Source organism: Festucalex cinctus, chromosome 1 (genome assembly GCF_051991245.1).
Source record: "Festucalex cinctus isolate MCC-2025b chromosome 1, RoL_Fcin_1.0, whole genome shotgun sequence".
In the NCBI taxonomy this organism is placed as follows: Eukaryota; Metazoa; Chordata; class Actinopteri; order Syngnathiformes; family Syngnathidae; genus Festucalex; species Festucalex cinctus.
Window position 1 is genome coordinate 7,533,298 of NC_135411.1, and position 13,496 is coordinate 7,546,793.

At 39.4% G+C, this 13,496-nt stretch overlaps 1 protein-coding gene and 1 long non-coding RNA gene across 3 annotated transcripts; one reads left to right on the top strand and one right to left on the bottom strand.

Annotated features, from left to right (window-relative positions):
- The first annotated feature begins 19 nt into the window (after positions 1-19).
- Positions 20-10,727, top strand: capn10 (calpain 10). 2 transcript variants are annotated; one of them, XM_077514178.1, is made up of 13 exons: positions 20-124; positions 1,340-1,561; positions 1,727-1,858; positions 1,937-2,133; positions 3,621-3,853; positions 3,948-4,089; positions 4,177-4,343; positions 6,365-6,609; positions 6,683-6,885; positions 8,113-8,368; positions 8,439-8,629; positions 8,787-8,832; positions 9,510-10,727. In XM_077514178.1, exons 2-13 carry the CDS (start codon positions 1,412-1,414, stop codon positions 9,537-9,539), a joined length of 1,992 nt encoding a protein of 663 aa, XP_077370304.1. In that variant the 5' UTR covers positions 20-124; positions 1,340-1,411; the 3' UTR covers positions 9,540-10,727. The 2 variants fall into 2 exon arrangements, with proteins under 2 accessions (XP_077370304.1, XP_077370295.1); XM_077514169.1 differs by lacking the exon at positions 20-124 and adding an exon at positions 820-1,080.
- LOC144014381 (uncharacterized) lies at positions 354-5,815 on the bottom strand. The gene is made up of 3 exons (XR_013282456.1): positions 5,647-5,815; positions 1,717-2,113; positions 354-1,599 (listed from the first exon to the last, which is right to left on the bottom strand). It is a non-coding gene; the product is annotated as an uncharacterized LOC144014381 (long non-coding RNA).
- Positions 10,728-13,496: the final 2,769 nt, after the last annotated feature.

A 13,496-nucleotide genomic window follows, 5' to 3' on the forward strand; every position in this document is an offset into this window, starting at 1 on the left:
TTTTTTTACTGGTACTGGCTTTCATCTTTTATTGTGCTAATAGACATATTTTATACTGGAAAGATCTCACAGTACAGCACCTAACATAAATGTCTCAAACGATGTGCAACGCCTAAAGAACAAGGTACATAATTGAGTTTTTTTTAAACCTTCATAAACAATAGTTATTCATGACAGTAAGTACTAACAGATCATTACTGTAATTTTCAGGTTAAGCTCTGAGTATTTTCTATTTTTTTCTGATGACTTTTTACTTTTACTAACTATACTTTGTCGAAGTAGCTTATCGTTTTATTCAACCTCGGATGGTGACGCAGCATAAAAGAACGGTAAAGTTCTTAATTGACTAAGATCTTGGCTTTTATAAAGTGAGAAAAACGCTGCAGTGAACTCGGGAACGTCAATGATGCAACACTAGTTTTGAAGAAGCAAGATTTTCCCCATCCATGGCTTAAGAGAATTGATTGATATTGTTGTCCACTATCTAAAAACTGCCCGCTTATGTTTGAAAAAAAATATTCTAATTTAAAAAACAAAACAAAACAAAAAACATACTGGTAACGTGTATACGTTTTTCAGTTATCGATTGCTGATTTATTTTGTAGCAGTCATGAACGAGGAAATTGTTTTGTTTATTAATACTTATAGTGCAAAAAGCAGAAGGACAATAAAATAAATGTTCAATGTCTATACTTTAAAAAATATTTGCGTACACATTCAGAACAGAATTCCAACGTAAATTGATTACCCTTTTCTTGTTGGGAAATGAACACATGTCATACAGTGCACGAACAGTAGGTGGCAGCAGTGTTAACCGGGCACAGGAAGGATGCACTTTGGAATGAACTGTCCGACCGGAAGTGATCTTATTTTCACACATTTTGTTCAACACTCAGCGATGTGACTCGGCTCTCTCATTATTTAAGACGTGTCCACGCTTTAGTGTACGATCTCGTGAATGACAACAGCTCATAAATCATAAGATGAGTTTGTGTGGACATCGTGAATCATCTCCGGCGTACAGGCTAACGCTAGTTAGCCGCTATGATATGAAGACGAGGGGAAAGATGCTCGAAGCAGGTGAGAGTGAAAACGGCACGGTTTGCTTTACTGCGCATGGCTAAGAAAGACATGGAACCTAAAATTGTTTGAACCGCTTTACAAGGGTCCCCGGTTTACGACGATGGGAGGGGTCTCTAAGTTCGGTCCTCGAGAGCCCCTGTCCAGCCTGTTTTCCATATTTCCCTCTGAATCGTTTAAACAGGCTTCTGCAGAGCTTGCTGATGGGCTGATAGATGGTTAGTTTGTGTGTTTATGTTTGTTTGCTCTACTTTACAAGCGGAATGGCCTTGAAGGCGGTGATGTTGGCCACACCTGGCCGATAGGACTCACCAAACAGCAGGTTGGAGCCATGGAGGCATGCAAAAGGACAGGTTGTGGTGATGATGGCGACGGTCTCTTTGAGGACCCGGACTTCCCGTCTGATGACTCGTCCCTGTTCTGTGACGGCTCCACGCCCATCTCCAGACTGCAGGGCCACATCACTTGGCTGCGCCCACAGGTAAGGTGCAAAGTGACTAGGCATGGATCGATACATTTCTGACAGTATAACCATGAGCAAAAAAAAAAAAAAAAAATCATGGTATTAAAAGTACAGCTCTAAAATAACATTACTTTTTTAAAATATTTGGGATATATGCATATATATAATTTTACCTATTTTCAGGAGATCTGCCAGTCACCAGTCGCCTTCCCTGACAACATCCACCTGAGTCATGCCAAGCAAGGCTTGCTTGGTGACTGCTGGTTTCTGTGTGCATGCTCTGTGCTGCTCAAGAACAAACATCTTCTGGACAAGGTACAGAAAACAATCTTTTTATGATGATAATAAGACTTCATTTGCTAGATTATTATTTAAATGTCGTTTTTTTTGCAGGTGTTTCCTCCCAACCAGCCCTTGTGGGGTGACAGCAACTACAGAGGATGTTTTCGCTTCCACTTTTGGGAGACGGGACATTGGACAGAGGTGACCGTCGATGACCGCCTGCCTTGCGTTGAGTCGGCGCTCTGCTTCTCACGCTGCCACGCCCCCTCTGCCTTCTGGGTGGCTCTGCTGGAGAAGGCGTATGCCAAGTAAGTAATCAGATTGTATTTATGGAGCCATCCAGAGAGGAATGGCCAAATATGGTCAGTTCTATGACAAAAGGGATGGCCACAAAATGGAGTGCACAACAAGGTGATGTTGATTCAGTCATATATATTAGGCATGTCAAAATTAGTGCCTTCATTTTGAGTTACTTTAAAGATCCTTTAACACCACTAATTTTTTTAACGCGCAATTATTGTCTACTTGTAAAGCCTGTACTGGGGGAATTCCAGTCGCAACGCAGCAGACACATCCACGTCAAAATTTAGTAGTAATAAATTGAATAATAAAATGCATATGTTTGTGGAGACTGGGGTCAAGTTGTATTTTACAATTTAAAAAATGTGCAGAATTTCGCTAGTTACTTCATGTTAAAGATTACATAGCTTTTAATATGAAAAGAAAAATGCACGGAACTGTCACCGTCTTGCAAATGCAATTTGCCTCAACTCAATTTTTTACAGTACAGTACACGTTTTTAATTTTAACTCAATTTTATGAATTATGATGAAATTACTGTATCAATGATTAAAAGATGCAGCCATATTTATGGTTGAACATTTTGTTTCCAAGTTTATGTTAACAAAAGTATGAAAATTGGAAAAAAAATATTTTATTGTACATTTTATTGTACATTTAGAACAGATAAACTCATTATTGAAGTCATGCAAAAAATTAGTATTAAAAATTAACATTTTTAATTTCATCTAACACCCCTAATAAATATATCTTTGTGTATATATATATATATATATATATATATATATATATATATATATATATATATATATATATATATATATATATATATATATAAAGATTAATACTATTTTTGGGAGTTATTTAAATTCATACATTTAGACCTTTTTTTTTTTTTTTTAAATAACTAATCAATTTTGTTTCATCCAAAAGTAACTTGCATAATTAGTGTTTCAAAGAATTTTATGTATTAATATTTTTATTTATTTTTTTTTATTTTTTTTGTTACATTTAAACATTTTCTTGTTTTGTATCAAAAAATAAATTACCATACTGCACAGTGCACATGCTGCGCTCCAGCTTAAAATTTTAAATAAATTATTATTATTATTATTATTATTATTATTATTATTATTATTATTTTTATTTGTATTTAAATGTATTTTGCACAAATAAGTAGACCCCAAGAAAAGGCAAGCTTGTTAATTCCAGGCCTAGCGGACATGTTGCTATCCATAACAGTCATGGAGGTCATAAAAAAAATACTAGAAAATACTCGTCTTTTGTTGTGGGGTGCATTGATTGTTTGCATTAATTAATTTGATTAAACTGAAGAATTTGTAATCTATGCATTCTATTACAGCCTTACTTTCATAGTGTGAGTTAAGCGCTTATTCTACAGAAAATATCTTGTTAAAAAAATTGAAAATTGTTATGTTCATTGAGATATTGAATACATTTTTTAAATTATAACTCGTTTCTCCTTGCTTTTCAGACGCCACGGCTCATACGAGCGGCTGTGGGCCGGCCAGGTGTCCGAGGCCTTAGTGGACCTGACCGGGGGTCTTGCAGAGTGCTGGAGCTTGTCCCACTTTGGTTCCGATGGGGAGCAGCGCACACCCAAAGAGAACCGCAATCAGGCCGCGAGGAAAACGCTGCAACTGGACATCATCGATCCACTGAGAGCCACTTGTGCGCTCAGCTGCTCCACTCAAAGCATTCCAGGAGGTGCGTTTGGTTTGGTTTGGTTTGGTTTGGTTTTGTGAATCTTGAACACGTTTTCTTGACATCATCTGATCATCACCTGTTAACCCGTTATTAGGAGACAGCGAGCTGGGTCAGCACCATGCCATGACCGTGATGGAGTGGCTGGATGCGAAGACGCTAGCAGGAAGCCCGGTGCGACTGTTCAGGATCAGAAACCCCTGGGGGAGGTGCTGCTGGGGCGGAGCCTGGACGGAGGGGTGAGGCTTTTTTATAAAGAGAAAATAAAATACAGTTTGATGCTTAATAAAAACATTTTCTCCATCTTGCTCTCCCTCCCTTTGCAGTGGTGCGGGATGGCGTTCGCTTGATTCAGTTGACGCTTTGGATATCCGAGCCAGGGCGGCACAGGGCGACTTCTGGTTGGATGAGACTGAATTCCTGGCCCAGTTTGATGATGTCACTGTAGGCTACCCGATCAGTGAGGAGGGACACCTACAAAGTATCTACACTGGTAATATTCTTGATCGTATTTGTTTTTTTTACAGTGGTACCTTGACTTATGAGTGCTTAGGGCTGTGAAAAAAAAGTCGACCAAGTTAGGTAATCGACTTTAAAAATAAGTTGACTAAAATTTTCTGCCGCAAAGCTGCGCTAGAACCATGTTTGGGCTGTGCTTTTTTTTTTATACAGAGACTTTTTATTTTTTAATTTCAAAGGAAGCTGTGATCTGATCTTGATTTCTTCTGTTAGCACACCTGGTGGATGTTATTTGTCTACTAAAAAACGTTCACTGACTTAGTACTTAGTTAGTGGGGTTTTATTAAAGGGATGCTTCACTTATTTAGCCCATTATAGCAATAAAAAGTGAATATTTTGTCTTTAATTAATTTGATACTTTCATTATTTTTCACGTACAATTAGTACCTTTAAAAACACATTTTGCAATTTGTTGTCGGCTGAAAATGACATCACAAGGGCTCAGGTAACCAATCACAGCTCACCCGTTTTCTAGGTTTGGTCATGTGACATTCACAAGCTGAGCTGTGATTGGTTACCTGAGCCCTTGCGATGTCATTTTTCGTCGACAGCAAGTTGCAAAATGTGTTTTTAAAGGTATTAATTGTACATGGAAAATAATGACAATATCGAATTTATTGTAGGCAAAATATTAATGTTTGACTGCTAAAGTATCATTTTAAAGTCAACATAGCACGTTGAGCTTCTCCAAAACACAGGAAAGGAAGTTCTACACTTTGGCTGTAATTATTTTTGCCGCTCAGTTTTAGATGTTCGTCTATTAACCAGTAGAGGGCAGTCATGCACCAAACGTAGCCAGAAGAAGACAGGAACAGGAAGTTACTGACATCATGTAGCTAACAACTCGCTCCACCCTTGTTTACTAATAGAATAATGTTGAAGCATCGTTTGTATGTGACTTCTAAAACTGTTACGTGTAATATTTGTAGACATAATGAATGATGTATGTTTATGGTTAGTGTCTGTTTACCGTAAGTGGTAATCGCTAGCGCGTTAATGCTAATCGCGATTGCTAACCGTTTAGCGTAGGCTAATTTTGTTGGTTTGATAATTCATATATATATATAATAGAAGATAATAAATTATGAGCACTTATATCCACTCAATTCAACTTAAATAGATATAAATAAAAAAATAGTGCCTTTGTGCCTAGTTTATAGTTACGTTATGAGCAGTTGGTTGGTTGTGTTTCTCTCCCCTTCCCCCTCTTTTTGTTGCAAGCAAATGATAACGTTGTCTCTTGAGTGAAGTGAAAAACAATTGAGCAATCAACTTACTGTAATGCCTCATGGGCAAGGAGAGCCACAGTGGCTAATACACTTTTAGCAGTGTATTGAAGAGTCCAAATAGTCAAACACAAAAGTATGAAATAAGAGCATTTGTAAGGAGCTGCTGTTGGCCGCAACTCACATTCAGATCCTTACATGCCGACTAACTGGCCAACTTGACTCCAACTCTTAACTCTTTTACTGCCACACATGATCAAAAAATAAAAAATAAAAAAAATACTTTAATATGACAAAGGCTTTGATCATTTACATCATCCTTGAAAACTGTTTCATCCAATTTCATACACGTTGAGACCATTGAAAAGAGACACTGCCATCTGCTGGCTATAGGTAGAGGGTTTTTGATTCCACAACTCATTGACCAGGCAGCACGTGCTGCACTTACACGGTGAACTGCCCATTGATAAAAACAAACAAACAAAACAAAAAACATAGTTGACATCATTTAACGTTTACGGCGGCATACATCGTGAATTTACTAATCGTTATTAAACGTTTTTTGGCAGTCAAAGAGTTAATGTCACTTGCTTGGCCCCACCCCTTTGAAGGCACACATCCAGCATTTAACAAATTTGATTCATTTATTTTTGGCAGGTGTTTCTAATCTTTACAATGAGGAAAATTGATATGTATACATAATGATATGTATGCAAATTCAAGTCATAAAGTCAAGTTACCAGAATGTTTCCCTTTTCAATGATATCAGGAAACCTGCTGCCTCACTGCCATCACCTTGCCGGCCGCTGGGTAAAGGGCCTCTCATCCGGCGGCAGTCGAAACAGCAGCAGCTACGGCACCAACCCGAAGTTCTGGCTCAAGATGTGCGAGAAAGGCGAGGTCTTCGTATCCCTGTTGCAGCACAGCAAGCCCGGACGAATTGCAGACACGCCCCTCAAGGATGACGACGCCAGGCGCCGGCGCTACCAGGCCATTGCGTTACACATGTGGAAGGTTGGTGCCATCACGTTTCTTAAAACGAGGCGCGCGTGTGGAGATTTGTGCCGTCACGTTGTTCTCTCACCAGGTGGAAAAGAAACGTTTGAATCTGAGCCGTACTTTGAACAAATCGCCATGTGCTTCGACTCACTGCCACGCACACCAGAGGGAGGTGGTTCTTCACGGGCTGCTGGAGCCCGGACACTACCTCGTCATCCCCAGCACATACCAGCCAGGAGCAGAAGCCCGCTTCCTCATCAGGGTCTTCTCCTCCTCTACCTCGTCCGTCAGGTACGCACGGCGCTAACGCTAAGATGCTTTCACTGGATCTCATTTTACATAAACTTCTGTTCATAAGTTTGAAGGTACTTTGCAATCTCTCTTTTATTTTATTTTATTTATTTATTTTTTATACATAAAAACATTTCTTTGTTTAAAGGCCAAGTATGCCGGTTTCACTCGGGAAAATGCACTTTTTAAATACAGGATTTACACAAACAAACCACCTCTCAATTTACAGATCTGGGCTTTTCTTAACGTGTGAGGGTGATTTTTGTCCTAACCTCACTTTTTCACTGATTTTTTTTTTTTTATTTATTTTTTACAGTGTGCTTTTTGGTTTGTTTATTTTTTATCTTTTATCTCTCGAACCCGACGTCCGACCGGGGACATACGGGCAGCCACGGATTCGTCTTCCTGAGACCTTTCCAACTGTGTCTGTCCCATGGCTACACGACATTGCATTCCGGAGACAGAAAATATATACTGTGCTGTATAACAAGTAAATAAAAACAAACAAACAAACAAAACATACTATTAATGGAAAAAAATGAATTTAAAAGAAAAAAGAACATGTGATAAATTTAAAAAAGCATTTATAATAAATAAAAATCATTCCAAAATGAAAAAAAAACATATATAATGAATGAAAAAATATATATAATTAATGGAAATTAAAAAAAACAAAAAAACATAATAAATGAAAAAATATATACTGTGCTAATCTTAATGGAAAAAAAATGAATGTAAATGAAAAATGAACATATATAATGAATGAAAAAGCATTTATATCCATCCATCCATCTTCTTAACCGCTTGCTCCTCACAAGGGTCGCGGGGGATGCTGGAGCCTATCCCAGCTGGCTTCGGCAGTAGGCGGGGAACCCTGGACTGGTTTCCAGCCAATCGCAGGGCACACAGAGACGAACAACCATCCACACTCGCAAACACACCTGGGGACAATTGGGAGCATCCAATTAACCTGCCATGCATGTCTTTGGATTGTGGTTTTTATAATAAAGTAAAAATCATACCAAATTGAAAAAAAAAAAACATATATAATCAACGAATAAATATATATGATTAATGGGAATTAAAAAAAAAAAAAATGAACACGGATTTCCCTTATCACGGGTTGTGTAACACCCGCGTTAAACGAGGGAACACTACTACTATGATTTTTTTTTTTTTTTAAATGGTCCTATTGAATTGACCCATCACGAAACATGCCCTCCTTAGTGCCCTGAAGAGCCCACCAGCACCTCTCCTGCCGTTACCTGCAGACGGCGAGTGGGAGACTAATCACTTGCGGGGCTCGTGGGTGGAGGGGAAGTCTGCCGGAGGAAGCAGGAACTTCCCGTCCCACGTGCACAACCCTCGCTTCCCATTTACGGTGCACGACGAGCCAATTTTGCCGGGCCCCAACGTCAAGGTCAACCTACGCCAGAGCCGTGCCGACGCCGATCTGCTCCCCATCGGCTTCCATATTTATAAGGTGGGAATCCGCTCGATCATCACAAATGACGTTTCAAGTTTGACCCGGATGACCTTGCGGCGTTATCCAGATACCAGCCGGGGAGCAAAGTCATTCCATCCCCGGTGAGGACCCGCTCGCCAGCTGCGTTCCCCACTGCTACACTCAGGATGTCGGCTTGTCTTGCTGTCTTCCACCCGGAGCGTACCTGGTCGTTCCGTCCACATACCAGCCTAACTGCGCCGCAGACTTCACCATCAGCCTTGCTCGGAGGATACACAGGTTAGCTTGGATGCGGAGCTTTGCCAGCGGGTTTGATTTTGTGATTATGATGAGGACGAGTCTTCCAGATACGGATGAATTAAACTCATAAGTCAAGCCATCGCTGCATTATTATTATTATTATTAATAAAAGTGAACCTGTGTGCGTCTCCCACAGAAGAGTTGTGAAAAGCCAGGAGAAGCTGGGAACACCCATTCAGGAGGTTAGTAAATATCTTTAAATTGTAAAGCAGGGAATAAACTGACATTTTTTAACTTAACAGATTTTTCAAATGTGAGTGATGCTGAAGTACAACACTGGACAATGTTTTAGCCACACCTAAAAAAAAAAATAAAATAAATCAGGAATACCTGTTCTGAAAATGGTGAAAAATCTCTCCAATTGAGTACTACAACGTTCTTCGGCTCTGCACATTTTCAGCCGCTATCTTCAAACATGTGTAATGTGGAGACAAAAAAAAAAAAAAGTCAATCAAGTCCAGATAAGTCAATTTTAAAAATAGACATGCTTAGGACCGCCCCCTCCTTTGAATAACATTTCGACTTGGCAGTACGGCCCAAAACTGCCAAAATTCAAAATAAATAATTGACTAAATAAATAGATAAATAAATGAATGACTAAAAATGAAAATAAAAACGGATTTATTTCCATTTATATTTATTTTTTAGATATAATTTTCAAATTATATATTTTTTATATTCATTTTTAGTTTCACTTTGTCAGTTATTTATTTATTTAGTCATTTATTTATTTTGAATTTTGGCAGTTTTGGTCCTCCGTAGACTACCAGTGGCACGCAGGATGCTGTAGTTTGTGACTGACTCAGAAGATGGCAGCAGAGCGTAACGCACGTGTCCTCGTTGTGTTTGTGCACGGCAGGTGTCTCACATCTCGATGATGCAAAGCTAGCCGTCTTTGCCGCTTCCCCGACGTCGGCCATATGATCGCCCTCACCACAGAGGCTCGTGTTTGTGCACATGTATGTGTGACTTTAGCGGGGATGTGCGAGTGGGTCGCTTCACTTCATCCCCAAATTCTGGGCAGCAAGGCCCTCCCTCATTGGCCATTAGGACATCAGAGGTTGTCGGTGGGCTGGGCTGCTAATGAACTCTGACGGGACTGGCTGGTGTAAACAAACAGCCGCCATTGAAGAAAGCCGCCAGCGCTGTTGCTCATTCGGTCACCGATGCGCCCGCCGGACCAGAACAAAGGCTCCTCTCATGAAGCTCCTCACAGAAGCGCTGCGGGCAAAGGGGGTGAGGGGTTTCGTCTACGACCGCCGAGCCAACCAAACTGCACCGCCAACACAACTCGGGCCATACCGAGCCCGGGTTGTCCACCGATCCCGTGCTACGTTTGCGGTTGTGTTCAGAATCACTCCCCAGCCGCTATATGGTACCCTTGTCAGTGAATTTGGTATTTTGTAGTGCTGTTGTCAAAATACATGCGAGTACAGTGTGTAGTGCGCAATGCGTCACTTGAATGAGGGTGACTGAATTTGCACAGTGGGGGCAAATGGGATGATTGGCCATTTTCAGTGAATCAAACACCACATATTGAATTTTAGATATTTAAAAAAAACAACAACAACAAAACGTGAATTTCAAAAGACTTTACTAAATTTTGAGTGAACTTTAATTTAATCTAACCTTGCTCTCGCAAGATGAATTCTCGCGGTATCTGTGAGTTCAGAAACTCCGGAGAATACGTGGGTATTGCGTCGTTAAATTACGTGGATATTAAATTTGGAGTAATAATGGATGATAAGATGAAACAATTTACTTTGAAAAACTTGATTGCGGCAAAGTTTTTCCATTCATAAATGCAAATTTGGACATACTAAGCCAACTTTTGTTGTTTTTCTAAAGCAAGTTCTTTCTTTTAAGGATTCGTTACAATGCTGTAATTCTAAAAAAGGCTGTATGGCTTTATAATGACATGATGACTTTTTCTTTTGACCCCATTGTTCTATGATGTGTATGTTGTTGGTTTTTCACTTTTCTGTTTTTGAGATCGCTCAGATGTATATTTCAATGTTTCTGTAAGTCTGTAAGTTTCATTTGTTGATAAATAAATGCTTAAAAAACCACACACACACACACATCTTGTACCGCTCCCGTTGATAACCGCCGTTGCGGTTCGGACCAATCACAGAGCGACATTGTGTTTGGGGGGGCGGGATATGCAACTGTGACGAACCAGGAAGCCAGCGCCGACGCAGGGGGCTAACAAACAAAGCTAACATGGACGAATGGACGCTGCAATTAATTGTGTTCTCGCAGAATGACTCACCGTTCCCTTGTTGAATGTTGAAGAGCGAGAGGTGCTTTGTGCTTTTCTAGCTGGTAAGATGTTCGTGCTCCCCCCCACCCCCTTCCACAAGAACGAACAGGAAATTTTCACCCGTTACCGTAATTTGTCAAAACAAACGTGTAGAATGTCTCATCGTCCAATCAGCTCGAATTATTGTACAGAATGTCCCGCCTTTTCCCGACCAAGTTACTGTGGAGAGATACCAGATGGATATGTAATATTGTCAGCTTACATTTAACCATTTTTAGCACTAAGAATATATTTTGTCTATAATTGATATAACTTTATTTGCCACGAACAATTAAAACCATTAAAAAAAACCTACATTTTCCACTTTGCTGAAGATGACATCATCTGTGTTGAGGAAATAGGTAACAACCAAACCCAGGAAGCAGGTGAGCTGTGAATGGTCGTTACCTATTTCCTCCACATGCGTGATGTCATCTTCAGTTGACAGCAAATGGAAATTATTTTTTTTTTTTAAAGGTATGGCTACATGAAAAATAACGTTATCAAATTAATTCTGGATAAAATATTAACTTTTTGCTGCCGAAAATGGCTCAATGACCGCTGTGATAGGTTATTATCTGTAATTAATTTAATTATTTTTCTTGTACAATTAATACCATTTAAAAACACATTTTGCCGCTTGCTGTCGACTGAAAATGACATCACGTGTGCTCAGACCTCCGATAACGGCCAATCATGGTTCAATTTGCGAACGTCACATGATCAGACCCAGAAAACAGGTGAGTCGTGATTGGTCGTTATCTTAAGCTATGAGCACCTGTGATGTCATTTCAAGTCGACAGCAAGTGGCAAAATGTGTTGACAAGCAAGAGAAAGGGGAGACTTTCTTCCACCGTTTTCACCAATTTGCCATTTTAATGAAATTCAAAGGGAGTAAGGGAATGAGTGGATGATTCTGAACACAGCAGCTACTCCCAATTCAGTCAACTCTATAATCCACTATAGAAACAATCCGTATGTATATGAACGCTTGAATTTTGGGATGTTCATCCACACAGCAGCCGTCGAAAACCTTTAGTCAAATCATCCGCAGTCCCTTTTCCGCCCTCCCCCCCTCGGACCACCGCTCTGACCCGAGCGGATGACGAGCGGCGGGATGCGAGGGATGAAAGGAGGGACGCGGCGCATCAGAGGAGGTCGGCCCGTGTGAAGCGGGTGCCAATTGGTTTTGTGTTGAGCTTTGGCAGAGCGTTTGCCTCCTGCTCATCCACCATATCTTGTCTTTGAAAGGCCTTCTCGTGATTGACTCATTGGGAGACAGTGCCAAGATTAAAAAAAAAAAAAAAAAAAAAAATGAAAGAAGAGTTTGTACGGAAGTGTATTGCATTCACTTAGAAAAAAAAACAAAAAACCTGTTTTTCCTGACTATTTTTTTGGGGTGAGTTGTTTTTTGGTTTTGTTTTGTTTTGTTTGAGTATTTTTTTCCTTCTGTTTTACTGAATATTTTTTTTTCTATCATAAAAAACATATTCAGAAAAATGGGAGGAAAAATTACTCAGAAAAACAGGAGAAAAAAAATATTCAAAAAAGAGAAAAAAAAAAAATTCCAAAAAACAGAGCACCAACTTCTGTTTTTCGGAGTATTTGTCATGTATTTATTTATTTATTATTTACCTCTGAACTCCCAAGTGACATGTTACAGACCACTCATCTGTGTATATGACTGGATAGCTGATACCCCATACACGCCAGTGCAAGTTGTGGAAGTCACAGGGCGGCCATCTTGTTACTCCCACCTCGCTAGCAGGCAGTTAGTGTAGGGCCGGAGGCGGGGTGGGGGGGCTTGTGCCTGGGTGGTCACTATTTTTTTAACAAGGGAAAAACAAAACAAAAAGAAAAAAGAAAACAGAAAAATACTCAAAAAAAAAAACAAAGCTCCCCAAGAAAAAGGAGTCAGAAAAACTGGAGTTTGTTTTTGTTTTTTTTTCAAGTGGATGCAATACACTTCCGTAGTGTCGTACTGTTTTTTGTTTTTTTTTTATGTTTGCGATCCACGTGAAAAAAAAAAAAAAAAGTTCATGAGAATTTCCATGTGTGTGATTCTGATTCTGGCATTTGTGAACAGCAGTTACAGAATTTAATGCTGCTTTATTTTTAGGGGAAAAAATAAATAAAACCGGTGTTAATTAGGGGTGTGCCAAAAAATCGATTCATAAAAGAATCGAGATTCTCATTTATGAATCGAATCGATATTTATATACAAAAATCAATTTTATTTATATTAGATATGAAGAAGAAGGGGAAAAGGCAGTTGTAGCCCACATGCTGATTTTGTGGAAAAAGTCACTTACAAAACAAAATTAATAAATATATAAACAAAAAAAAAATAAAAAGACACTTTAATGTCTCTATTTGTCATTTTGTCTTGCAAAGCAGACTGGAGTAGATCATGACAATGTTGTGGATATCTGTAAATGGAAGCAGAAATCATTTGTCAATCAAATCATTTTGAATCGAAAATTGATTCTGAATCGAATCGTAGACCCAAAAATCGTAATCGAATCGAATCGTAAGACAGTCAAA